Source organism: Leucopleurus acutus (assembly GCF_964270905.1).
Source record: "Leucopleurus acutus genome assembly, chromosome: 7".
In the NCBI taxonomy this organism is placed as follows: domain Eukaryota; kingdom Metazoa; phylum Chordata; class Mammalia; order Artiodactyla; family Delphinidae; genus Leucopleurus; species Leucopleurus acutus.
Genome location: NC_139150.1, coordinates 84,077,273 through 84,103,708, shown reverse-complemented (window position 1 = coordinate 84,103,708; position 26,436 = coordinate 84,077,273). Strand labels below are relative to the sequence as shown.

General features: G+C 47.9%; 1 protein-coding gene across 1 annotated transcript in view; it reads left to right on the top strand.

Moving 5' to 3' along the window:
• Nucleotides 1-26,436, top strand: part of GOLM1 (golgi membrane protein 1) — a 61,088-nt gene that overhangs the window by 4,753 nt on the left and 29,899 nt on the right. Inside the window, exons 2-3 of the mRNA XM_082842871.1 lie at nt 5,599-5,748; nt 7,510-7,689. Coding sequence (XP_082698997.1) covers nt 5,620-5,748; nt 7,510-7,689 — 309 coding nt within the window. The 5' untranslated portion in view covers nt 5,599-5,619. The remainder of the gene's footprint in view (nt 1-5,598; nt 5,749-7,509; nt 7,690-26,436) is intronic.

The following is a 26,436-nucleotide window of genomic DNA, read 5'->3' as shown; positions in this document are numbered from 1 at the left end:
ACAGTAGTAGATAGGTTTAGGGACAATGTTTGCAACTGCAGATGGGAGGTGTGAGAAAATAGTAGAGTAAAATGGAAGGCCAAAGGCCATGAAAGAGCTGGGAGGAAAAAACTCAAACTCAACCTTTAAACAGTAGGGAAATACAAGTATTTCTCCAAAGATAAACAACACACCCCCTCCAACATGTCTTTCCGCTTTTTGAAACTAAATGAGTGCAGCCAGAACAAGATTCACTTGTCAGACTTGTCCAGTGAGCTCTGTAGAGGACAGTGGTTCTCAACCTTGACCTGCATCAGCATCACGTGGAGGGCTTTTAAACACAGACCCCAAGTCGCTGACTTGGTAGGTCTGGGGTGGGCCAGAACATTTAAATTTCTAACATTCCAACATGATGCTGATGCTGCTGGTCCAGGGAACACACTTTGAGAACCACTGAACTACAGCAGGTGTCTAAAGGTACAGCAAACCTTTTCTGTAAAGGGCCAGATGGTATTTTAGGTTCTGCAGGCCCTGTGGGCTATGTCACAGCTACTCACTTCTTGTAGCCCGACAGCGATAGACAATACGTAAATGAATGGGCATCGTTGTATCCCAATAAAACTTCATTTAGGGACACTGAAGTTTTAATTTCGTATATTTCAGTACTTTTCATGTCATGAAATATTAGTATTCTGATTTTTTTCACTTAAAAAACTTAAAATCTGAGCTTTCAGGCAGTGTACAGAAACAGGTGGCTGGCAGGATTCGGCCGTTAGGCTGAAGTTTGCCAACTCCTGAACTAGACTAGGAGGAATTTGGGAACGCCTGCCAACGTGTAGTCTTGGTGTCTGTAGGGAAGGTGGCCCTTCTTCAGAAAATCAAGTGCTGGAAGAAGCACAGTGGAATTTGGTTCTCCTCATTCATTTTCACTCATTCACTTCAGTTTTTGGTATTTTCACTGCATAGCGCTAAACATGCACATTAATTTTTAGTTTTTCTTTTTAAAACATTTTATTGAGTATAATTGACATAGCATTAGTTTCAGGCATGCAACAAAATGATTCAATATTTGTATATATTGTGAAATGCTCACCACGATGAGTCTAGTTAACATCTGTAACCACATAGTTACGAATTTTTTTTTTCTTGTGATGAGAACTTTTAAGATCTACTCTCTTAGCAACTTTCAGATATGCAATACAGTATTATTAACTACATTTACCATGCTATTAAAGATTTTTCTTTCTAAACTGTTAGCTTCTAGAATTGGGGAAAAATTGGAGGTTGGGAAAGTGAGAGGAGGAGGATCTGTGCACTTCCTAGTACTTTTTTTTTTTTTTTAAGAAGATGTTGGGGGTAGGAGTTTAGTAATTTATTTATTTATTTTTGCTGTGTTGGGTCTTCGTTTCTGCGCGAGGGCCTTGTCTAGTTGTGGCAAGCGGGGGCCTCTCACTATTGCAGCCTCTCTTGTTGCAGAGCACAAGCTCCAGACGCGCAGGCTCAGTAGTTGAGGCTCATGGGCCTAGTTGTTCCGCGGCATGTGGGATCCTCCCAGACCAGGGCTCGAACCCATGTCCCCTGCATTAGCAGGCAGATTCTCAACCACTGCGCCACCAGGGAAGCCCCTAGTAAGTTTTTAAAGCAGTTTAAGGAGAATACAATGGACTTGTCCTTTAACCCTAATGGTTTAGAGCAGGAGTTGGCAAAGTTTCCGGAAGGGAAAGATAGTAAATACTTTAACTGTTTCAGTCTTCGTAATAACCCATCTCAACTTTTCAACTCTGCCTTGTAGCTAGAAAGCAGCTGTGGGCAGTACTTCAAGGGCTGGGCATGGCTGTGTTCAGCAAACCCTTATTTACAAAACGGGCCACCAATGGCCTGTGGGCCTTGGTATGCTAACCCCTGCCTTGGAGACATTCTTGGGACGGAGTAGAATATCTCTAAACCCTCCAAAAAAATGCTGAGTGGGGTGTCCTCCAGTCTGTTTGCTTCACTATGGTGACTTCGGAACTCCGTGCAGGGCACCTCCGGCTCTGGCCCTCCGCCATCCGGGTGAAGCCAGTTCTTCTGAAAAGGAATAAAGGTGCAGCTCCCCTGCTGTTTGGAGAAGGTGTGTTGTTTCTGCATTGATGACATTGGTCAAACAAGCCAGTCCGATTTGATTGCTCCCATATATTTGCCTATATGATTTAAAACCTCTATGTGAAAATGAGGAAATGAAAAAATTATTTAACTAGGAGGTTCAAGGGGCTCATGCATTTGGCCAGTTGCCCATTTTCTTATGCTTTTTCTTTTTCTGAAAAAAGTAATTAGAGGTCTCTGTTTGCTTATAAAAATTTTTGTCTTACAAGCAAACAATAATTTTAACCAGTAGATTGAATTTTTAAAATTAAGCCAGTAGAAAGAATCTGCAGGGTTGTTTTTTTTTTTTTTTTATGACTTTCAACTTACCAAGAAACTTAGTGCAGACACACACCACTTTCTTTCATTCCAGGGAAACCTGGAATTTCACAGAGTTCGGCTGATTTAGGTTAATCTTTTTCAGTATGTCAGGTGACTGTAATCAAATATGAGACAAAACACATTCTGAAGCCTAAATTATAACTATTAATCTGTCTGACACAGTCTGTCTCCCACCCACTTCCATCACCCTGCAGTCTACATAAATTCTAAGGTGGAGGAGAGGAAGGCGTTCGAAATGTTTGACAGCTGTAAACTCTGGCTCTGAGTTCCCGCCCTCAGTCTTCCTCAGGCTTTGGCATTTACCACCTGTGTTTGTCCCTTTGTCTTCAGCAGCAGGGTTCCTGCAGTCCTGGAAGTCCATGGTGAGGCACGTTGCAGGCCCTCCCTTCCTCTTGGCACAGCTGTGGTCATCTTCTTACTTGGGCAGCCCTGTGTCCATTGGGAAGTCCAGGGCTCTCCTAACCATCCCTCTGGGTGGCTGCACACCGTCCGGCTGGCCAAGTGCGGGGTCACAGTGACGGGCTTCTGAGACTGTACTCAACTTCCTGGCATCTCTCTTTTGCATAATGTGGTCCTGGTCTGGGATGCCTACTGCTGCAGCGGTATCCGGAGTCAGTCCCAGGAGATGACAGTTACTGCTGCTTCAGTTGACAGCAGAGTCAAGGGAAGAATGCAGATGGCTGGTTCCTATAAAGTAGAACGATTGAGGAAGGAAAGCATTCATCACCTTTTTCTTATAGAACAAGAAAAAGACCAGATCTGGAAATGATCTGTTATTCATCTTTCCATCTCTAATAATGATAGTCAGCATTTATCGAGCAATTGACACTATGTGCCTGTTGTGGTTCTAAGCACTTCTCATATCTTTACTCGTCTGTTACTCACTTAAACCCTCTGAGGAAGACGGTGAGGCACAGATGGGTCCTGTGACTCCGAAGAGGTGGAACCAGGATCCGACTCTGGCCATCAGTTTCCAGAGTTTGTTCTCTTAACACTGCCCTGAGCTTCCTGGTGCTAGCACAGCACCTGTCCCCTAGTAGTTGCTCATTAAATTTTTTACTGACTGGCTAAAGGAAGGAGAATGTTAAATGATCATTTGTACACGTCCTTGAAGTGAGAGTTGAGTTATATTGTTTTCAGAGCTAAAGTATACCCACCCTGACTTACATCTGCAGTAACAAAAGGTCGAGTGTCCCATCTGAAAGTTTATTTTTAGGGAATTAAGCATATGACAAAGATGGCCTTTCAAAGAACTAAGTAAAAATAGTTTATTCCATAAAGGATGCCCAAGGAACTGGCCAGCCATTACAAAAAAAAAAAAAAGTTGTTTTCTTTGTATTTCCTTACTCCTTACATCAAAAAGGAATTCCAAGTAGATGAAACATTTACATATAAATATGAAAACATAGATATGTTGAGAGGAGATATGGGTAAATGTATATATAAACTTAGAGTAGGAAATGTCTTTCTAAACATAAGCAAAATCTAGAAGCAATAAAAAGAAAAGAGTGATAAGATTAGGTTATTTTAAAAACACCACCAACAACCAAAAATTATGGGCAAAAAATTTTACAGAGAAAGGAGGAGTGGGCCCAGTTGTTCGTAATTTAAGAAGCGTCCCAGGCGATTCTGATGCCCTCTGAGGGTTAAGAGCAGCTGGAATAGAGGGATACAGCCAGTGGAGTGGGAAGAGGAGGACTTTTAATTTTACACTTCGTGTGATTTTTCTCCCCAATTGTATTTATCTTCTTATATTGTAAAAAGTTAATGAGTAAAAAAAAAAAAAAAAATTTGTGATCAAAATCAGACAGGATGAGGCAGTAGAGACATTTTTAGCAGATCTATAAAATTTCCTAGAACTTTAGTATTTCTGAGCATTAGTCTCTGTTAGTATGTACAATGTTTGCTGACATCAACTGTCAGTTGAATTTAAAACTTTTTTCCCTCTTTTGTCCCAAGAGATCAGAAGCTGGTGAAGAAGCCATCAGCCAGTGGAGGCTGGACTCAGCCCTCAATTCATGGGAATTCTGGGGGTGCTTTGTTTTAGGTGATTCAACTAGATTGCTCATTCAGAGAGAGAGGATGTCTCCCAGGGACACACTTAGCTACAGGTACCATGGGGGAGAGCCAGCTTTGTCAGCTCTTCTGTGTTCTCACCTGCAGGAACTTCACCTCAAAGCTGAGTCCCTGGTAGTCTCCCTTCCCCCTCCTCCCTCACCTCCTTTTCCTCTTCCTCCATTGCTGGCCACACCTGGCATAAAAGCATATCTGTTCTGAGGGAGACTGTTTATTGTGTGTGCTGCCCTCCCTCTGATAAGGACCTTTGATCTGGCTCAGTGTCCCTTGTCCTTGCTGACCAGGGCCAGGATCCAGCCAGACCTGGCTTGGGGTTGAGGCCCGTGAGTGAAACATAGCTCCTTTCTTCTCAGCTGTATTTGTGTTCCTTTTAAGAAGCTCCATGCTCCCTGCAGCCCTTGAAGTCTTCTCCTAACTCGGCTGTGCTGCACAGATATGGCTTCAAAGGGAGAGAGAACAGTGTTCAAAGGAAGCAGAGTATAAATGCCTGTTTCTGCTGCAGGCAGGGCACCTCCGGTCCTGGCTTCACACACTTCTAGAAGGCTTTCCGGCTTTGCTCAGGAAACACTTTAACTGGGTATCTTTGGCAATTCTGTCACAGGGTAAAAAACCCTCCCTGGTTAGGAATCAGATCAAAAAGGCTTTGGGGAATAATGAGCAATGGAGTCTTTCTAGTGTGATGTAGAAGCACTATTATTTGCTGTTGCTGCTTAAAGAGATGATGATTTCTCAGATTGTACTGGGAGGTAGGAACTATAATTATAGACAAGAAAACTGAAGTGTAAGAGAAATCGTTACCTGCCTGAGGTGTTGAGCCTGTGTGTGATGGGTTTCTAGGACGGTGCTTGCTCCCGCAAGCCTGTCCCAGGGGTCTGGCCACACTGCCCAGGGCACACACCACTGGCTCTGGGTGGGCTACTTACACGGTCTCCTCCACCGACAGCTTTGCATTTCAAGAAGACGCCGCCAGCCCGTGTTTCGGGGCAGGACACCTTCGTGTTGGTTGTGATGACGCCTGTGGCATGCCTGGGGCGTGGTAATCCTGGTACTGAGGCCTGTGTGTTTGTTTTTATTTGGCAGATTCTCAGCCTGGTCTGTGAGATGATGGGATTGGGAAACGGGCGTCGGAGCATGAAGTCGCCGCCCCTCGTGCTGGCTGCCCTGGTGGCCTGTATCATTGTCCTGGGCTTCAACTACTGGATTGCGAGCTCCCGGAGCGTGGATCTCCAGGTGTTCTGTTTGTGTGGATGTCACAGAGTATTTAAAGCGGCTGCGCGGTGGGGTCCGAGGGGTTTGCTGTTCATCACCACCTAAGGTGTTGCATGCTGTAATGCTCGCTGCGGGGCTCTGCATGTCCCCCCACCCAGCCCCCGGCCTGACGGCACGCCAGCTCTGCTCTTGGGTGGGAGAGGACCCCCTTGTGACTTCTTAGGATTGCTGCCAGGACATGCCTCTGCTTTTCCTGTGAGTTAACAATTTTCAGTCAAGCCTTTGGGGCTGGTTCTGGGAAGACAACTTACGTTAAGTACCCTGCCCACAGCCCGTTCTGGTCCTCCAGTCCACAGTCAGAATCTAAGAGTGGTGTTGGTAATGCACGTGGAGAACGGGTCTGAGAAATATGTTTTTAGAGGTACCAATCTTTATCGGCATCATTTACTGATAATAATAACTTTATCTTTCCCATTCATTGCTGCCCGTCCTGGGTCAGGCAGTGCTGAGCAGTGACAGAGACTCTCATTGACCACAGTTTAGTCAGCCTCTGAGGAGCCTGCTTCGTGACTAGGCCTCCATCTTGGTCCCCCATCCTGTTTTTGGCCTGCCCAGCCCAGGCTTAGCAAAGAATCCCTCTAACTCGTCCCTCCACCCCGACACCTGAGCAAGGTCCTCATCCCTTATCTTTGATGTCTAGCCCTGGGCCTGCCTTTAGCAAGACTCCTGTTAGGCCAGTTTAGCAAGAATCTCCCCACCCTCTTAGTGCTTTTCCACCCACTGACCCCCTCACTCTGCTCGTTGGCTATAAATCCTCTGCTGTCCTTGCTGGGCTCAGAGTCGAGAACAGTTTCTCTCCCGACTGCAATAGTCATGACCCCTGTTGCAGTAGCCTTGAGTCAAGTTTTCCTTATCGTTTTAGCAAGCGTCAGAATAATTTTTCTTTAAGGATATATTGCATACATTGCCTTCTTTTGTACACAGACTCTCTCGGGTTGGGATTTTATGTTCCCCATTTCACAGGTGGGCAAACTAAGGCTCGGAGAGGTTAAGGGCGAGGGGAGCTGGGATGCCAACCCGGTCTTTCTGATGGCAGAGCTTGAGTTCTTAGCTGTGGAAATCCATCCCAGAGGGGTGTTTTGTCCTCCTCTCATGCTTACCTCCCCACGGTTGCAGTGCTTTTGTCTGAGCTTCCGCTGGACCCCTGTTCTCTGGGCAGATGGGGTCTTGGTGTGCAGAGAATTGAATCTGTTTTCAGAGATTGTGTCTTATAAAGAGTGCTTAAATGCTCTGTTAGTGAGGAAAAGGAACTAAATATTTGAGCACCAGCTCACTCCAGGTAAAGCATAAGCCATTTTATGTACAGGCAGACCTGGGCAATATCCCGAATTCAGTTCCAGACTGCCACAATAAAGCCAATAGCGCAATAAAACAAGTCATGTGAGTTTTTGTTTTCCCAGTGCATAAAGAGTTATATTTACACTATATGGTAGTCTGCTAAGTGTTCAATAGTGTTATGTCTAAAAAGTACAAACTTAATTTAAAAATACTGCTGGGACTTCCCTGGCAGTCCAGTGGTTAAAGACGTCTCACTTCCAAATGTATGGGGTGTGGGTTCGATCCCTGGTTGGGGAACTGAGATCCCACATGCTTCGAGCCACGACCAAAAAATAAAAATACTGCTAAAAAATGGTAACCATCATCGGAGCCTTCAGGGAGTCATAGTAGTAACTTCAGTGATCATGATTGCAGATCATCATAACAAATACAATGTCCTTGCAGACGCGCATTGTGGAGCTGGAAGGCAGGGTCCGCAGGGCGGCAGCAGAGCGAGGGGCCGTGGAGATGAAAAAGAACGAGTTCCAGGGGGAGCTGGAAAAGCAGCGGGAACAGCTGGACAAAATTCAGTCCAGCCACAACTTTCAAATGGAGAGCGTCAACAAGTTATACCAGGATGAAAAGGCAAGACCTGCTTGGTTTTCCTCTTAATTCTGTTCTAAGTACCGTTTATACCCTGTCGAATTCTCCTCAATGGGAGCATAAGCCGCTGTGTGTGTATGTGATGTAGTTGCGTGGAATGAGCCTCTTGATCAAGCTTTGGATGTCTCCTCATATCGCCATTAGGCCCTGGGTGGGCTTGTTGGAAAAACTTTTGCAGTGCTGATAAATGGGAGAAATGCAAAAGAACTGTCTGAGCAGCACGTTCATCCTCCTGTTACCTTTTTTCCTTACTCTCTACAAGTATGCATTAAGTACCTACTCTGTGCCAGGCCTGTGCCGGATGCTTGTATCTCACAGAGGAATAGCATTTGTGCCCTTGAGTATCTCACAGTGAGAGGAGATGTAGACCTCCTAATATATACTAACAAAGAAAGTAGGGGACCCAAGAGTGCTGGTTTTTAAATTTAAAAAATACCAGATCCTGCACAGATTAAAAAAGGGGCTTCCCATTAGTGAGCGTATCTAAGCTTTATGTGTCTTGCTTTTTCTGGTTTTCTTGGGACTGTGTGACTCCACTTTCCTGTTTGTTAAATTGTATAATGGTGTGAGTCACTAATACCTTCCTTTCTGAAGTGCATCAAACTCATGACTATTTATTTCCTCGCAAGATTTGACTATTTCCTACTAAAACCAAGTCCACATTCAAGATAATGGATCTCAGGATATGACCTCCTTCCAATAAATCAAGCATTTCGCAGAGAGAGGCACACGGATTAGTAAGAGCCAGATCTGTGTAAAGTGCTACTAGTTACCAGATAATGAATCATTTCTAGATAGGGCCTCAGACTTTTCCTATGTAACTGGTTTAAAAGGTGAGAAGTGCTTTTTATTTTTTATTTGCGGCGTACTTTCTCGTAGTCACAAATGTGTATTTCTTCCTTGGGAATTGTTCCAGTTTTAATGCTGTTATAGGAAAGTGTTCCCTATAACTTTATAATAAAGTGCTTCCCTATAGGAAAGGTCTCCCTTTTTCTCATGTGTGGGTGACACTATTTGTGCTCCTGAAATCCCCTTTAACTGAATAGAATGGGACCTTGCCATTTCTCACAGTGTGTACACATGCTTAACCTCCTGAAGCAAGCTTTGGGAGGCTGCAGAGTTTATTCTCAAGGGATAGAGTGGGCAGAAACTCCCTCTGGGATTTGCAGGACGTACCGAGAAGGTCTCTGGCACTCTGGCCCTCTGCCCAGTTAGGAAGGAGGCCTGTGATGGGACCTGGGGAGTGTTGGGCTGGGAAAGGGGACCCAGCAGAGACCAGCAGCCTTGCCCCATTGGGCCTGGGCTGGACAGGGCAAGGTGGGAAGGACCATATGTGCTAAGGTCTGGGACCAGCCAGAGCAAGGTTTTCCCATCTGCAGGGAGGGAGGAAAAAGGAGGATGTTTTGTGTACCTGTCTGCCTGCCTCTCCACCCCTGTGTGTATGTGTGTCATTACCTGAAAATTTGACTCTTTTTTTCTGTAGGAAGAATTGTCTTTTGTTGATACTCTGATTCTCTGGCCTTCTACATTTTGTTTTTAACTTTTTTTTTTTTTGAAATGGTAGTGTTAGAAGATAGAAGGGCTGTTCATGTCTGCATGTGGTGTTTGGTTATTGCTTTTAACTGTCCTTGTTTTCTTAACCTCATCAGTCTCCCGAATGCCTCTGAAATTTTACTGGCTCGTGAAATCCAAAATTCTGGGAATGACTAATCTCTCTTTTCATACTCCTCCATGCTTCTGGATATTTTTGTGCATTGCACAAAGTGTGGGTGCCTGTTTGGGGTGGGGAGAAGTCAGAGCGACTGCAGGGTAATTTCTGCTCATGGGACCTTCTGCCTTGGCCTTGGTACACCGAGGGACTCCAGAGTCCTGTAAAACAGGTTGCAGGCAGCCGGGCTTCCCGTATCGTATGGGCGGAGTCCTCAGAGACTGCGCTGCCCAGAGCCATTTGTTCTAGCGAATTCATAGTAACACAGTCAATGAAGCTTCATCACCACAGGCAAGCCCTAGATACAGAAATGCTGGTTTATTGAGTGTAAGCTTTGGTGGGGATAAGCCTTCAGACTTGGAATTCTTTGAAATGTGATTGACCGACTGTTTCCTAAAAGCATCTGCCTCTGTAGGAGGAAATGAGAGGGAACATCTCCCAGCCAGAAACCAGGTGACTGTTACACCTCACTTCTGAACACTTCGGTTTTACGGCTTCTTTTTAAAAAAGGGGACATAATGCGGGACCTTAGCACTCCTGCCCCACCCCCAAGTTCAAGAACTGTTTGAGCATCCAAGGGGAGGGAGGCTCTTGTAGTCACAGTAAACATCTAACAGTGGATATTGGAAGTCGAGGAGCCCCAGTATAGAAGGTAAAGTACACATTTGAGAGACAGTCCAATAGCCGCTGGGAAAGGGTGAGAGTCCTTTCATTTGGAGTTTTAAGCTTCTATAGGAGATGTGATACAAAGTTCTTTTCATTTTGGGGGTGGGGATGGGGGCTCGTTTCTTAGCTCCAGGAGGATTTTTGCCGTAGTTTGGGGTGAGGGTGAATGGCATGGGGCTTCCGGCCAGGCAGCCCTGGGTTCGAATCCTTGTTTTCCTTAACTGTATGATTTCAGGCAAGTCAGTTAAGTTCCCTGGACCTGTTTTCTCAGCTGCCAAGTGGAAATAACAACAGAATCCCTTTTGCAGGGTGGCTGCAGTTATTCAGTGTAATATTTGTGAAGGCTTTAATCACAGTGCCTGACATGGAGCAGAAGCCCAAAACGCGGTAGCTAGTATTATTACAACTAGTCGTCGTGGTAGTAATGGTGATAGCATGGGGTAGAGGTAGTAGTAAACCACAGCATCTGGAGTGATAATATTATTATTATTATTATTTTTTGGTATGGACTCTTCTTTTTTCTTCTAAATTAAAACCATGAAAACAGATTGTCTTGGCTTTCAGAAGAGATGAAGGAGGTGCTGGGGTGTCTGTTAGAGCCAAGCGCGAACAGCGCAGTTGAGCCGTGCAAAGAGCACCAACAACAGCTGTCACACCAGCGACCAGAGCGCGTGTTTTGCAAATCTGCCGAGCCAGGGTTACGTTCAGCATTACACAGGAATTGTCTCCTGTCTTCCTCTCAGTAGCCTCATGAAGTTGGTGCTCATCGTACAGGGAGGGATCTGAGGTCCAAAGGGAGTTAGTAACTGTCACCTAGGATGTGACCTAGACCCTGGGTGGCCGCCAGCGGGGCCTCCATCTCTGCCCCTGGCCTCCTTCTGCTCTGTGTAGACCCCGCGTCGCTGGGCCGCAGGGGGCCTCTCCAGAGCTCTCCATCACCTAATTCATGCATGGGGCCTGGGTGTGGCCACAGAAGAAACCAGGCTGGCCTGAGTTGATAGTTGTTAAAGCTGGGCGATGGGATCACTTTTCTGTTTCCTTGCTGCGAAAGACTACTGTTATTCCCGCTAGCTCTCCTTTGTCCCCAATTCCAAATTCTGAGGCAAAAAATAACCTGATTGTTTCAATCTGGCTGGGAAGTCCCCAGAGAAGTTGGGCTGGTCTGTCACCCCCAGTACATGACTCTGTGTTATCTATTTATTTTAATCTTAGGAAGTTACCACTCGTGCTTTGAATTGGAATGAGGCTCTTTTTCAGAATTTTAAAGACCCTACTGGTGGACTAATAGTGATTCTCAGCTGTGGGAGGAGCTGGCTTGCTAGCACGTATGGGTGCAAATCTCACGTGACCTAGGGCGTTCCAACCTTGGCCAGCATCCCTACCTCAGGCTGGCATTGCTACTCTGCATGGGCATGAAAGTCCCCAAGTTGGGGGCTGGGTAGAAGCTTGAAAGCCGAACCTATCAGGGACAGTGTGGTAATGAAATTTATGCCTCGTTCTGGTCAACACTGTCTAACAATTCCCTGTGACGGTGGAAATGTTCCTTTTTTTTGCTCTGTGGTACGGTAGCAGCTGGCCCCATGTAGCTGTTGAATACCTAAAATGTGGCTAGTGGGACTAAGGAACTGAATTTTGAATTTTATTTAATTTTAACTAATTTAAAATTAGATAGCCATATATTGGACAGCACAGGTTTGGACAGTAGAGACAGGCCAAAAGTAAAACTAAACAAATGGGGCTGTCTCAAACTAAAAAAGCTTTTGCACAGCAAAGGAAATTATCAACAAGACCAAAGGCTGCCAGATGAATGGGAAAAGATATTTGCAAACTATGTATCTGATAGGTGTTAGTATCTAAAATATGCAGAGAACTCATACAACTCAACATCAGAAAAACAAAGAACCCGAGTAAATAATGGGCGGAGGATCCGAATAGACTGTTTTTTTCAAGGAAGACATACAGATGGCCAACAGGCACATGAAAAGGTGCTCAACATCACTAATCATCAGGGAAATGGAAATCAAAACCACAGTGAAATATCACCTCACACCTGTCAAAATGGCTATTATCAATAAGACAACAAATAACAAGTGTTGGCAAGGAGGTGGAGAAAAGGGAACCCTCTTGCACTGTTGGTGGGAATGTAAATTGGTGCAGCCGCTATGGAGAACAGTATGGAGCTTCCTCAAAAAAATTAAAGATAGAACTACCATATGATCCAGCAGTTCCACTCCTGGGTGTTTATCCTAAGAAAACAAAAACACTGATTTGAAAAGATATATGCACCCCTGTGTTCATTGCAGCATTATTCACAATAGTCAAGATATGGAAGCAACCTAAGTGCCCATGAGTAGATGAATGGATAATGAAGATGTGGTGTATACATACAGTGGAATACTATTCAGCCGTAAAAAAGAATGAAGTCGGGCTTCCCTGGTGGCGCAGTGGTTGAGAGTCCGCCTGCCGATGCAGGGGACACGGGTTCGTGCCCCGGTCCGGGAAGATCCCACATGCTGCGGAGTGGCTGGGCCCGTAAGCCATGGCCGCTGAGCCTGCGCATCCGGAGCCTGTGCTCCGCAACGGGAGAGGTCACAACAGTGAGAGGCCCGCGTACCACCAAAAAAAAAAAAAAAGTTGAATTGCTGGAACAGAAGTTGTACATATATATTATTACATTTTTATTAGCTCTTTCCACCTTGCTCACCAAATGTGGTCCTGCTGTTGTTGTCTTTTTCTTTCGGCACCTTCCTGGCCTGTTCCTTTTTCACTAGCCACAGCCCATTGGATGCAGGGAGAAGCCTGGTACAGTGAAGTGCACCCATTGCTAGGGCAGCAGCCGATCAGTCAGGTTCTCTGTCTTGATAATTTGAACCAAATCTCACAGACTGATCGCTTGATGGTAAACACTTCAAATGAGACTTCAGATGATTCTTGGAGATTGAACTGTCATTTTCATTTTCTTTCTTTTCTGCATTCCTGTCTGTTGCATAAATAGGTGTGGTTGAGACCGTTTGCATAAATGCTATTATGCAAGTAAACTGGGTGGAAGCTCATTTCCTGAGTTATATATAAGTAGGGATATTCAGCTTTGTTTTAAAACAAAAAATGATTGTGTATGAGTCAGGCTTAAGTAAATGTCAAAAAGTTGTCTTTTTCTTAATTATCAAAATGTTGTTGTAGACAATTTTGAAAATATAAAAGGAAAATCAAAATCACCTGTAATTCCAGCACTCAGAGATTAACCACTGGGAACCTTCCACCCCCTTTTAAAACATACACATTACACTCAAGCTTTTACAAATTATGGTTGCATTCAAGCTTTTTAAATGTAGTGTGCCGTGAAGATTGTAGATCAAGTGGGTTCTTTAAAATGATAAACGTGTTTGAACACACCTGGTTTTCACACGTCATTTAAAAAGACCCAGAAACTCTTGGCTTATTCTGCATTGTTATCTTAGGGGTATTGAGGTGAGCCTCCCTTAGGTAGGAAGGCAAGGGTATAATTCCAGATAAGAGGATTCTTCCTAAATGTTTGCTGAAGGGAACTTTTGTAGACTGCCTTGGCATCTAATTGGCCTGGGGCCCATGTTTTGAATGTGAAGATCTGCGTGTGAGTCAGGTGAACAGGATTATACATACATGTGTTGTCCTGTTATTTATCATTGGATAACAAATTGCCCCCAAACACAGTGGTTTAAAACCATGACAGACGTTGATTTTGCTCATCATCTGCACTTGGGGAGGGCCTAGAGGGAACAACTTGTCTCTACTCCACGCTCCACAGTCTGGGGTGCCTTTTTTTTTTTTAATATTTATTTATTTATTTGGTTGCACCGGGTCTTAGTTGCGGAAGGCGAGTTCTTAGTTGTGGCATGCAATCTCTTAGTTGTGACATGCATGTGGGATCTAGTTCCCTGACCAGGGATTGAACCCGGGCCCCCTGCATTGGGAGCCCGGAGTCTTATCCACTGCGCCACCAGGGAAGTCCCTGGGGTGCTTTGAAGGCTTGGGGTGGAGTTGCCTGAGGGTTCCTCACTCGTGTGTCTGGCAGTCAGGGACCCTACACATGGCTTTTCCGTGTGGCTGGCGGCTTCCTCGAAGCATGGAGGCTGGGTTCCCAGGGCGACGATACCAACAAACGGAGAGGGAGCAAGCAATTCAGGAGTTTCCCAGGGCTGCCAGGACAAACGCCACAAACTGGATGGCTTAAAACGGAAGTTTGTTTCATGGTTCTGGAGGCTGCAAGTCCAAAATCAGGGTGTCAGCAGGGCCATGCTGCCTCAAAGCCTCTAGGGGAGGACCCTTCCTTGGCTCTTGTAGTAGATTCTGGTGTTTGCTGGCGGTTTCTGACATTCCTTGACCTGCAGGTGCCTCACTCCAGTCTCTGCCTCTATCTTCCCTCTGTGTCTCTGTACCTTCACCTCTTCTCTTTAGTCATGCTGATTCGGGGCCCACCCCCCTGACTTCACTACAGCTTACATCTGCACAGACCCTGTTTCTAAATGAGGTTGTGAACAGGTTCATTCGCAGGTTCTGGGTGGACGTGAATTTGGGGCTACAGTATTCAACCCTGTACACCTTTCGCTGGCTGGGCCTTAGAAGTCTGCAGGGTCACTTCCTGTGCATTAGTTAGAAGCAGGTCACTAAGGCCAGACCAGATGAAAGGAGCGGGAATTAGACTCCATTTTGGGGAGCAGTGTCAAGAACTTGAGGGTTTTTTTTTTTTTTTTTTTGGCGGTACGCAGGCCTCTCACTGTTGTGGCCTCTCCCGTTGTGGAGCACAGGCTCCGGACGTGCAGGCTCAGTCGCCATGGCTCACGGGCCCAGCCGCTCCGCAGCATGTGGGATCCTCCCGGACCGGGGCACGAACCCGTGTCCCCTGCATCGGCAGGCGGACTCTCAACCACTGTGCCACCAGGGAAGCCCCTTGAGGGGATATTTTTAAACCACCACATTTGTGTGGGTACAAATAATCCTCACATAAGCTCCCAGTGAAATACTATTTTCTTTGTACAGGTGTATAGGTGGATACCTGTAAAACAGGTTTTTAAGGGTCCTCAGTGGATCAGAGCCCCAGGTTGTAGTTAGTTTTGGCAAAAGCTAATGGAGGGTCTCTTGTACAGGTCTGCGTGGACGCCTGAGGATGGCACAGAGTGGTTGAATTCATTCTTTTCCTCTTGGCAGAATGCCAGTTAATGTTCGTAGGTCTGAAGGCTTACCAGGATCTTGGGTAGCCTCCAGACTAGTTGCTGCCCTGTAGCCACGTGGTGGCCCTAAAGGCATTTGAGGGACTGATTACCTAATATCTGAGATGGTTGGGGGAGAAGTCTGGGAGACCCCGAATTACCGAGTAGCACTTTGTCCAGGGCAGGCTGAACGTCCTGCTGTTGTGTTCATTCTCACTTGCCGGAAGTGGGAGTCAGAAATAGCTTCGTTTGCCATAGTTTTGTTTGGGACGTTCTTTCTAGGACGGTTTCTTGCAGCCATTTGTCTGCTATGGCATATTGAGTCTTTTCACTTATTTGTTAAAATATGTAAATTAACGCTGAGCAGTGCAAAGAAGATGGTTTGAGTAACATTTCATTTGTGGTGGAAATACGGTTCCTGTGTGGTTCCTGACCTAAAAGAAGAAAGATGGTGAAGCGGAAGGGTGGAAGAGGGGACGCTGGCGACACGTTAACTGTTTTGTGTCCAGGAAGAGGAAATCTTAAATAGAAGAGGCAGCTGGGAAGGTGGAGGGAGGAGGGGCCCGCATTCCACTTGCCTTGGCCCCCCGCTGTCACTCACCTGTGTGCCCTGCGCCCCTGTCGAGGTGGCCTGTCAGCTGCCAGTTTGTCCTCTCTTGCACGGTGACGCGGGGCACGAAGGGGCTCTGGAAGGCGTTATTTGAAGTGTGTGGTGGGAAAATATCCTGCGTTTCTGGGGCTTTCCTGTTGTGAGTGACGGGTAGTGTGGGGGGTGGGTGTTGGGGCCAGGAGAACCCCAGGTGTGTGCCTCCTGGTTCCTGTGTGGTGTTTGGACCTGGGCTGGGGCTGCTTCCCTCGGTCGCAGCAGCGTTGGTTTCTACGAGTGACTTCCTCTGTAAGATTCTGCCTCTTGAATAGGAAATGACGAGCGTTAAGAAGTCTGGCCATTTGTTCCGCTTTAGAGTTCCCAAAATGCTTTCACACATGTGAACACATGTCATTTCTCAACGTGCCAGCCTGGGAGACAGGCACTGTCACCTCTGAGATGGAGGCGAGGACTGACGCCCTGAGAGGTGACCCGGCTCGGGGGGCCTGCAGAGTGGCCGGCGGGGGCAGGGCTGGGCCCGGGCTGCTGGTTCTTTCCATCCGTTTGGCCTCACCACACTGAATTTTCAAACAGCAGGACACAGTTCTGAGTGTTCCAGTTTCTTCTTTCTGGGCCAGCCTTTCTTCCGTAGCTGGGAACAGTGATGATTTTCTTCCAGACAGTGGGTTTTCTTAGGGAATCCGAGTGGACTTGTGCAGATAAAAGTAGTTTTTTTGATTTTTATCACCTTTTACCCCTGTGGTTGACTGAAGAATCAAGGGTTCTAAAATAGCTTTTCTGTTTTTATTCCCATTAATTCTCCATGTCCATTTCTATCCATCTGTTCAGTATTTATTCTGCCAGGTGCTGGCCTTGAACCCTGTGGTGGACCAGGCCGGGCCCTTTGTCTGTGCACTTCCCATCTGTCGGGTCGATTTTTAAGCAGAAAGGATTTAGTACAGGGAAGCAGGTGACTATAGAGAGGTGGGAAGGTCTGGAGGAGCAGCCCCGGGCCAGGGACGGCTCCTGGGGCACCAGGCGGGACTGGCCCCAAAGGCGCGCTCCCTGTGCCCGACCTAGAGCTGGATGGGAGGCCGCCGCTGCCCCTCTAGCTCAGAGCCAGGGTCCCCATGCCTTGCTGCATTCTGCACCTCCAGCGCCCTCACCCTGTTCAGCATTCCAGTCGCAAGTGAACACCTCTGATCTGAATCTAAATCCTGCTGGGAACGAATCTGAAAACCGTGCATTAGCCTTTGCCATTCAGGAGGGCACAGGAAGTAAGAGCTACGTGCTTCAGACGCCTCGTGCATCTTCCACCAGGCAGGTGGAGCGGGGTGTCCGCATGCTGTGTGAGGAGAGCCGTCTCAGGTGTCACCTGGAAGCGACAGGTGAATGTGGCCCTCCCCGGGTACGGGGACAGCACCTGGTGGCTGGGCGTAGAGAGAGTGGGGTTGGACGCAGAGTAGAGAGGGGTGCAGGGGTCCTAAGAAGAGGATCTTTTTTAAGTCACTAGGGGGTTTGGACTTGAGTTCGAGGACAGGGGAACCATCACAGGGTTCAAGCTGTAGATCAAGGCTGTCAGATCAGATCTGGGGGTTTAAAGGCGGGCCCAGGCCCCTGGGGGAGCGTGCTTAGGGTAGGGAGCTGGGCAGAGAGGAGGCAGACCACTCAGGCATCTCTTGAAATATCTGACGCAAACACGTTGCTGAGCTGAACTGAGGTAGGAGTGGAATGAATTCTGTAAAGTGAGCATGTTCGAGAGACGGCCAGGAGGAAGAGTGGACAGGCCTGGGTGGCAGGTGGCATGGGGAGAGGTGAGGGACAGGTCTGTATAGAGGCAGAAAGGGGAAGCAGGTGAAGGCGGTCCACCAAAAATCTGTTTCCTGAGAAAAAGTGTTTCGGAAGACCTAGTGTTTTCAGGTAAATACTCTTAGTCTGCTGCTTGAACGTAGCCTTCAAAGACAGCTTTGTGATTAAACTCAAGTAATTTACCCCCCACCATTAAAAAGGAGAGACTGCAAAACACATTTTCTGTGCCGTCCCTGCTGTGCAGGGAAGGCACCTGGGGTCTGTTGTGGTTGGTGCTGGACGTCAGGAGAAACTAAGGGAGAAGCTTACTTGGTTCAAGACCCAGTGAGATGTCACAGTACGTCCTGGGTTAGCTCCATGGGGAGGGCGGTATCTTGCCTTCCCATCTGTGAATTGCCCCTGACCGTCTCAGTTGAGCAGGCGGGCGTGTGTTTTCTGTGCTCTGCTCTCCTGTGTCCACAGGCAGGGAAACAAGCCCTGCAAAGGTGCTTGCTCTCCGCTCGGCTTCTTCCTACAGGGAAGAGCCTTTCCATCAGCATCTCCGTGCTCCTCGGGAGCGAGGGGCGCCCCCGGGTGGCTTTTGTCTGGTTCTCCCCTCCTCACACTTCCCCGACCCTCTGTTCTTCTAACCCAGCACTGCAGGACGGCGTTTGATGTGAAATACAAAAAGGGTCTTTGACCTAGCTGTCTTTTCACGTGTTTCCCTTTGGTGCTGATGAGTGAGATCTGCTGTTTCTTGTTTAAAACAGTGTGGGATGTGTTAGGAGCGCTCACTGCAGCCCTGGATCCGTACGCTTAGTTCAGTTTTCTCTTTAGTCCCCAGGTGTCTGTGTACACCCTGCTTGCGGAAAGTTAGAACTTCCCAAACTGTGGCCTCTCCCTCTCCATTTGGGAACAGGAAAACAGGAAAACTGGCGCCCACGGAAGGGGCTGAGCCCAGCTCCTCCTGCGGCCTGTGCGGGTGGGTCGGGAGGAGGCTGGACCCCACGCTGCTGGCGGCAGGGGCGCTTCCAGGCCGGTTAAGGACAGCCAGGGAGCATTTGGATTGCTGAGGCTGTACGTGCTGCCATCAGTGCTTTTCTCCCTCTGAAAGCAGGGAGGAAGATTTTCCAGCTCTAGCCCTTGTGTGGGCAGCTTTCCAGTTGTGCCTGTCCTGGTGAGGGCTGGGGCGTGGTGCCGAGGAGGGGCACCCCAAGTGGGCTGCTCCAGGGGAAGGGCTGCAAGTCCCCTGGCAGCTGGTGACAGACCATCAGGGTCTGCGCGCTGAGAAGGACGCCGCTCTGCCTGAGAGCCAGCTGCTAGACAGGCAGCAAGGAACCATCTGGGGTTCCCGCGGCCTGCCCTGTTTGGGTCCTCCTGGCAGTTCTCTGTGACCCAGGTCACGGTGGGCTAGAGGCTGGGCGGCCTGTGACATGGGAGACAGTTACCCCAGGTTCTCAGTGAGGGCAGTCTCAGTTTGCTCCCACCCCTCCCCTCCCCTCCCTTCCCCTCCGCCCCTCCTCCTTCTCTCCTCTCCTCTCCCCTCCTCTCCCCTCCTCTCCCCTCCTCCTCCTCTCCTCTCCCCTACCCTCCCTAACCCTCCCCTACTCTCCGCTACCCTCCTCCTCCCCTCCTCTCCCCTCCTCTCCCTTCCTCTCCCCTCCCCTCCCCTTCTCTACCCTCTTGCTCCTCCTCCCCTCCTCTCCCCTCCTCTCTGCTCCCCTTCCCTCCTCTCTGCTCCCCTCCCCTCATCTCCCCTCCTCTACCCTCCTCCCCTCCTCTCCCCTCCTCTCCCCTCCTCCCCTCCTCTCCCCTCCTCTCCCCTCCTCTTCCATACCCCCTCTCCCTTCCTCCTCCCCTCCCCTCCCCTCCCCTTCTCCTCCTCTCCTCTCCCCTCCTTTCCCCTCCTCTCCCCTCCTTTCCCCTCCTCTCCCCTCCCCTCCCCTCTTCCTCCACTCCTTTCCCCTCCCCTCCTCTCCCTCCTCTCCCTCCTCTCCCCTCCTCCTCCCCTCCTCTCCTCTCCCCTCCCCTGCTCTACCCTCCTCCCCTCCTCTCCCCTCCTCTCCCCTCCTCTCCCCTCCCCCTCTCTCCCCTCCTCTCCCCTCCTCTCCCCTCCTCTTCCCTCCCCCTCTCTCCCCTCCTCTCCCCTCCCCTCCCCTCCCTTCCCCTCCGCCCCTCCTTCTCTCCTCTCCTCTCCCCTCCTCCTCCACTCCTCTCCCCTCCCCTCCCCTCCTCGCCCCTCCTCTCCCCTCCTCTCCCCTCCTCTTCCATACCCCCTCTCCCTTCCTCCTCCCCTCCCCTCCCCTCCCCTTCTCCTCCCCTCCTCTCCCCTCCTCTCCCCTCCTCTCCCCTCCCCTCCCCTCCTCTCCTCTCCCCTCCTCTCCCCTCTTCCTCCACTCCTTTCCCCTCCCCTCCTCTCCCTCCTCTCCCCTCCTCCTCCTCTTCCTTCCCCTCCTCTCCCCTCCCCTGCTCTACCCTCCTCCCCTCCTCTCCCCTCCTCTCCCCTCCTCCTCCTCTCCCCTCCTCTCCCCTCCTCTCCCCTCCTGTCCCCTCCTCTCCCCTCCTCTCCCCTCCCCTCCTCTCCTCCTCCCCTCCCCTCCTCTCCCCTCCCCTCTTCTCCCCTCCCCTCCCCTCCTCCTCCCCTCCCCTCCTCCTCCCCTCCCCTCCTCTCCCCTCCCCTCCTCTCCCTTCCCCTCCCCTCCTCCTCCCCTCCCCTCCTCTCCCCTCCCCTCCTCTCCCCTCCCCTCCCCTCCTCTCCCCTCCCCTCCCCTCCTCTCCCCTCCCCTCCCCTCCTCTCCCCTCCCCTCCCCTCCTCTCCCTTCCCTGCCCCTCCTCCTCCCCTCCCCTCCTCTCCCCTCCCCTCCCCTCCTCTCCTCTCCCCTCTTCCCCTTTCTTCTCCCCCTCCTTCCCTCATCGTCCAGTGGACTGTTTTCGTGTAGACATGTGTTCTCTTGAGGATATACCTAGCAGTAGAATTACTGGGTCATATGATAACCGTTCAGCTTTTTGAGGAGCTGCCTAATTGTTTTCCTCGGCGTCTATACCATTTTACCTTCTCCTCAACTTGGTCTGAGGGTTCCACGTTCTCCACATCCTTGCAGTACTTGTTATTTTCCTTTCGTTTGTTTTTCTTGTCGCCATTCTAGTGTTGTGAAGTGGTACCTTCTCATTTTGATTTGCATTTCTCTAATGACGCTGAGCGTCTTTCATGTACTTTTGGCCATCTGTGTATCTTCTTTGGGGAAATGTCTATTCAAACCCTTTGCCTACCTGTTTCTTTTTACTTAATTTAATGTAACTGCTAGAGAATTTAAAATTCCCATATCTGACTGACATTATGTTTCCCTTGGGTAGCATTGCTTTGGGAGATTTTGAAATTGATGAGGGGTAAAAAAACTCTCGTGCATACTTCATATTCTTCCCTTCATTCTTAATGTCATTCACCGGTCACGAAGGTTAAATTCTTTTTGAGGTTCATCTCCCAGAGCATTAACAGGAATGTCATTACAAAGAAGTTATCCAGGCACCTGCTCGCCGGTGGGTTGGCAAGGGCTAGATTGTTTGAGGGTCATCTTTAGTAAGGCTTAAGATGGACCCACATCTTCAAAGCAGGTTGGTTATTTTAATGAGCCAAACAAGCACAGCAATAAAGGTCACCTTCTCTTTTCTATAACGTGATGAGCCTCACACTTCCAGTGAGCTTTTCCAAAGCTAGCATTTTAACAAATTTAGTCATTTGTGTCTTATTGAGCTTTTCAGAACATGATAATCTACTGTAGATTTATTGCTTTGGAAATTTACCATGACATGTTGAGGTTATTTTCTTAGGAATCTAATGGAGAAATAGTTTGATCAAATATACTTATTTCCTGCCTAGAATAGAATGGTTATAATACATTGTTTGTGGGTGATTCATTCTGAGGTGTTCTGAGCTTAGTGTCCAGTTAAACTCTGGTAGCACTTCCTTGTCTGCTGCTGAGAGTTTCCAGGGGACGGGTCACACGCACCAAGAAGTACAGCTCCCCCAAAGTCTCTCTGCACCAAAATGCGAAAGTCAACTGGGTTGTTTAGAGTACAATACGTAATTCATTTAAAAATAATTTTGTGGGCTTCCCTGGTGGTGCAGTGGTTGAGAGACCACCTGCCGATGCAGGGGACACGGGTTCGTGCCCCGGTCCGGGAGGATCTCACATGCCGCGGAGCGGCTGGGCCCATGAGCCATGGCCGCTGAACCTGCACGTCCGGAGCCTGTGCTCTGCAACGGGAGAGGCCACAGCAGTGAGAGGCCCGCGTACCGCAAAAAAAAAAAAAGATTTAAAAATAATTTTGTTTAATGCAGGTGTTTTTTCCTTTATATTGAACCCCCCAAAAAGCTAGAAGCGTTTTCCTAAAAATGATTCAAGATTTTTGGTAAATATAAAACTGCAGATATAAAGATCTTGCTGGCATTTTATGGTTCCTTTCTCATTTACTTACGTGGAGACTGTATTTTTCCATGCATCCGTGAGTAGGCGAGGGAAGATAACTAAAATGTATTTTGTTTGGAAGAATAAAGTCACGTGGGAGACAGAAATATCTTCGGATGTTTCAAATTGCAGCAATTCCTGAGCCCTCAGGCAGTTGCAAACTCTAATAGGATTTTTTGGGTGGGGCTGAGGGGAATGAGTGGAGAAGGGGCAATTAAGATTGCCATAATTGTTGTAGAAATGATTTGCCAGGAGAGATTGGCTTTCGAGATTATCAGCATGTAATCACTTAAGTGCTCCTTTTCTTTTTCTTTTTTTTTACATCTTTATTGGAGTGTAATTGCTTTACAATGGTGTGTTAGTTTCTGCTTTATAACAAAGTGAATCAGTTATACATATACATATGTTCCCATATCTCTTCCCTCTTGCGTCTCCCTCCCTCCCACCCTCCCTATCCCACCCCTCTAGGTGGTCACAAACCACCGAGCTGATCTCCCTGTGCTATGCGGCTGCTTCCCACTAGCTATCTACCTTACCTTTGCTAGTGTATATATGTCCATGCCACTCTCTCACTTTGTCCCAGCTTACCCTTCCCCCTCCCCATATCCTCAAGTCCATTCTCTAATAGGTCTGTGTCTTTATTCCTGTCTTACCCCTAGGTTCTTCATGACATTTTTTTTTAAATTCCATATATATGTGTTAGCATACGGTATTTGTCTTTCTCTTTCTGACTTACTTCACTCTGTATGACAGACTCTAGGTCCATCCACCTCATTACAAATAGCTCAATTTCGTTTCTTTTCAAGGCTGAGTAATATTCCATTGTATATATGTGCCACATCTTCTTTATCCATTCATCTGATGATGGGCACTTAGGTTGTTTCCATCTCTGGGCTATTGTAAATAGAGCTGCAATGAACATTTTGGTACATGACTCTTTTTGAATTATGGTTTTCTCAAGGTATATGCCCAGTAGTGGGATTGCTGGGTCGTATGGTCGTTCTATTTGTAGTTTTTTAAGGAACCTCCGTACTGTTCTCCATAGTGGCTGTACCAATTCACATTCCCACCAGCAGTGCAAGAGTGTTCCCTTTTCTCCACACCCTGTCCAGCATTTATTGTTTCTAGATTTTTTGATGATGGCCATTCTGACTGGTGTGAGATGCTATCTCATTGTAGTTTTGATTTGCATTTCTCTAATCCTGTTATTTTTCTGTTCTGTTTCAGCACTGTCGTTCAGAGGGAAGGTGGTTTTGATACCCATGCAAGGTGGAAATTGAAGTGTACAATTCAGTTGTGTTCAATATATTCATATTGTTGTGCTGCAAATGTCTGGATCTTTTTTGTCTAGCAACACTGAGACTTTACGCCCATTAAACCCTAGTCCGTCCCCTCCACCTACCCCTCCCCCCTCCTCCCCTCCCCAACCCTTGGCAGCCACCTTTCTACTTCACGTTTTCATGATTCCATCTGCTTTAGACACTGCTTGTGAGTAGAATCATAAAGTACTTGCCCATCTGTGATTGGCTTAGCATGATGTCCTCAAGGTTCACCGTGGTGTAGCGTGTGACATTCTTTCTTTTTAAAGGCTGTGTTCTATTCCACTGCATGTATATGCCACATTTTCTTTATCCATTCATCCATTGAGGGACACGTGTGTTGCTTCGATTCTTGACTAGTGTGAATAGTGCTGCTGTGAACGTGGGTGCAGATATCTCTTCAAGATCCTGCTTTGTGTTCTTTTGAATATATACCCCAAAGTGGGACCGCTGTGTCTTAGGGCGATCTTTTGCCTTTCTAATTGAATGTGTGCAAACCTTTTCTGAGAGTAGCAGGACCTGCGAGCTGTGTGAATCTGATTCCCCGCTGGCCCACGCAGAATGTCCATAAACACTCTTCTTGATGATCTGTCCGTGAGAGATTAACTGTACAGATAGTATCACTGTGACTTCTTTCCTGTTGTGCCAGGAAATGTTCCACATGGTCAGACCTCCTGAAATAAACACCAGAATCGTTTGGCCAGATTGCACAGCTAGGCACTCACCCCAGAAACACCTTCCTCCAGAAAGCTGCCTCCAGGACGGAGGGCCGGACGGAGAGGCCCAGGAGGGAACAGAGGCACAGAAGGGTGAAGGCGGCGTGGTTGTCATGTTCTCCTTTACCCAGGAACGAGACAGCAGCCTGTCTCCAGGTTACGGCCAGCAGGTTGACAAAACCTTGTTGATTATGACACAGTAAGAAACTTCCATGTTATGGCCCAGTGTGCACCTCTGTGTGTGTGTCCAGAGAACATCACTTACCTGTGTGACGCGTGTTGGTATTTAACGTTCCAGTCCCCTCTTCAGGTTCTTGTTTGCTTTTGCACCCGGTACAGTCACGGGATCGTTGTCCTGCTGGGGTTCACATCCGCTTTGGCACGTACGCAGTAAGGAAGAGTTCCGTGTCTGGGGCAGGCCTGCCGGGCCCAGGCTCGGGCTCTGCCTGTTTGCTCTTGAGAAGGCCACGTGACCCAGAGTCTCTAAAGCCAGCTGTGCCTCAGTTTCCTGTCCCCTACAGTGGGATCATATTGTGCCCCCTCACACAGCTGGTGTGAAGAGCCATGGGGCCATGGATGTGGGGTGCCCAGAGTGGCACCTGGCCCCACACTCACTTTTCTTCCTTTTTACTGTTGTTCACTGTTATCCCGAGGCCCGTGTTGCTTCTTCCTCCTCTGTTGTCAGCATTCCCAGCTTTGTGTAACTAACTGGGAGTTAGTTCCTCTCCATCCTTGGAGCTCGTGGGGTCTGGATAGAAGGAAGAACGTCAGAAGTTAAAATGGATCGGGAAGCTTCGCAGGCGGAGCGGTCGCTGAACCCCCGTTTCTTTTCCCCATCAGCCAGGCTGGAACTCAGTTTGCCTTCTGACTGAGACAGGGCTGTACCTGGGCTCCCCCAGAGAAAGGCCGGAGTTGCTGCTTCAGCCGGCGCGGAGCTGAAACAGGGCCGGGGAGCCGCCTGCCCCTTGCTCGGGTCGCAGGCGGGTGCTGGGACACTGGTGCAGAGGGCTGACAGCCCAGCATGGGAGGGGGCCGCTCCCACCCTTTCTTCCACAGGCGCATCTGTCAGGGCTCTTCTGAGTTGTCAGGTTGCCAGTGTTTCATGATGTGATTATCTTCCTTGCAGGCAGTTTTAGTGAATAACATCACCACCAGCGAGAGGCTCATCAGAACCTTGCAAGGTGAGTTCCACTCCCCCCAGACATCAGGCCTGTTAGGAGAAACCCACCTTCCCTCTGTCCTTTTCTAGGGTCGCTTAGTGCAATCTAATGATGGGTGGTATTACAAGTTATTGGGTAATCTTTACTCTTTTTGCCTAACTATGTTTCCTTAAAGAGCTTTTCCTTTTATGAGTTTACTGAATACATGGCAAGCTGTTACGTAGAGAATTCAGATTCTCATTTTGTGATACGTTAAGAAATATATGTGTGTGTGTTTAGGTCACCCAGAAATCAGACTTCCTTCATAAAATTTATATAAAAATGATCCAGCCTAGTGTAATTCCATTTCCTAGCTACTCTTATTCAGTTTGGCAGCCAGGGTTTTTCTTTGGGCCCTTCTGAAGCCGCCGGGGGAGGCAGGGATGGGGTGAAGCCCCTCTGTGAGGTGTGACCGGAGGGGTCACAGGGTCCAGTGCAGCCTAAGAACCTGATGAAAGGAGCACTGGGGCTTCTGATCCCTGACCTGACCCTAGTCTCACCTTTGCCCCTAGTTAAACTCCATCAGTGCCCTCAGCCTCAGTTTCCACCTCTAAGGTGGGAAGGTCAGTCTAGAACTGGGCTGTCCAGAATTGTAGCCACAAGCCCCCTGTGGCCAGCGAACATTTGAAATGTGGCTCATGGGACAGAAGAACTGGATTTTTCATTTTTGTTTAATTTTCGGCAATTTAAATTTAAAACTGATACTTGACTCAGTTATTGGGAAACTTAAGTATCTTTGGGACAACTTGGGTGTACCAATATCCTTTTTAACTGTAAATTTTATGAAATCTAAATTCAGATCAAGAATTCCCAATTCCTGTTAAACATCTGAATTGAGATGTGCTATGACTGTAAAATACACACCAGGTTTCAAAGACTTAGTATGAAAAAAAGAATATAAAACGTCTCATTCATAATTTCTTACATTAATTCTATGTTGCCATGGTAATATTTTGGATCTGTTGGGTTAAATGAAATATATTACTAAAATTAATTTCACCTGGTTTTATTTACTTTTTAAAAATGTGTTTGCTAGTAAATTTTAAGTGACCTGTGTGGTTTATAATATTATAGTTCTGTTTCGCAGTGCTGGTC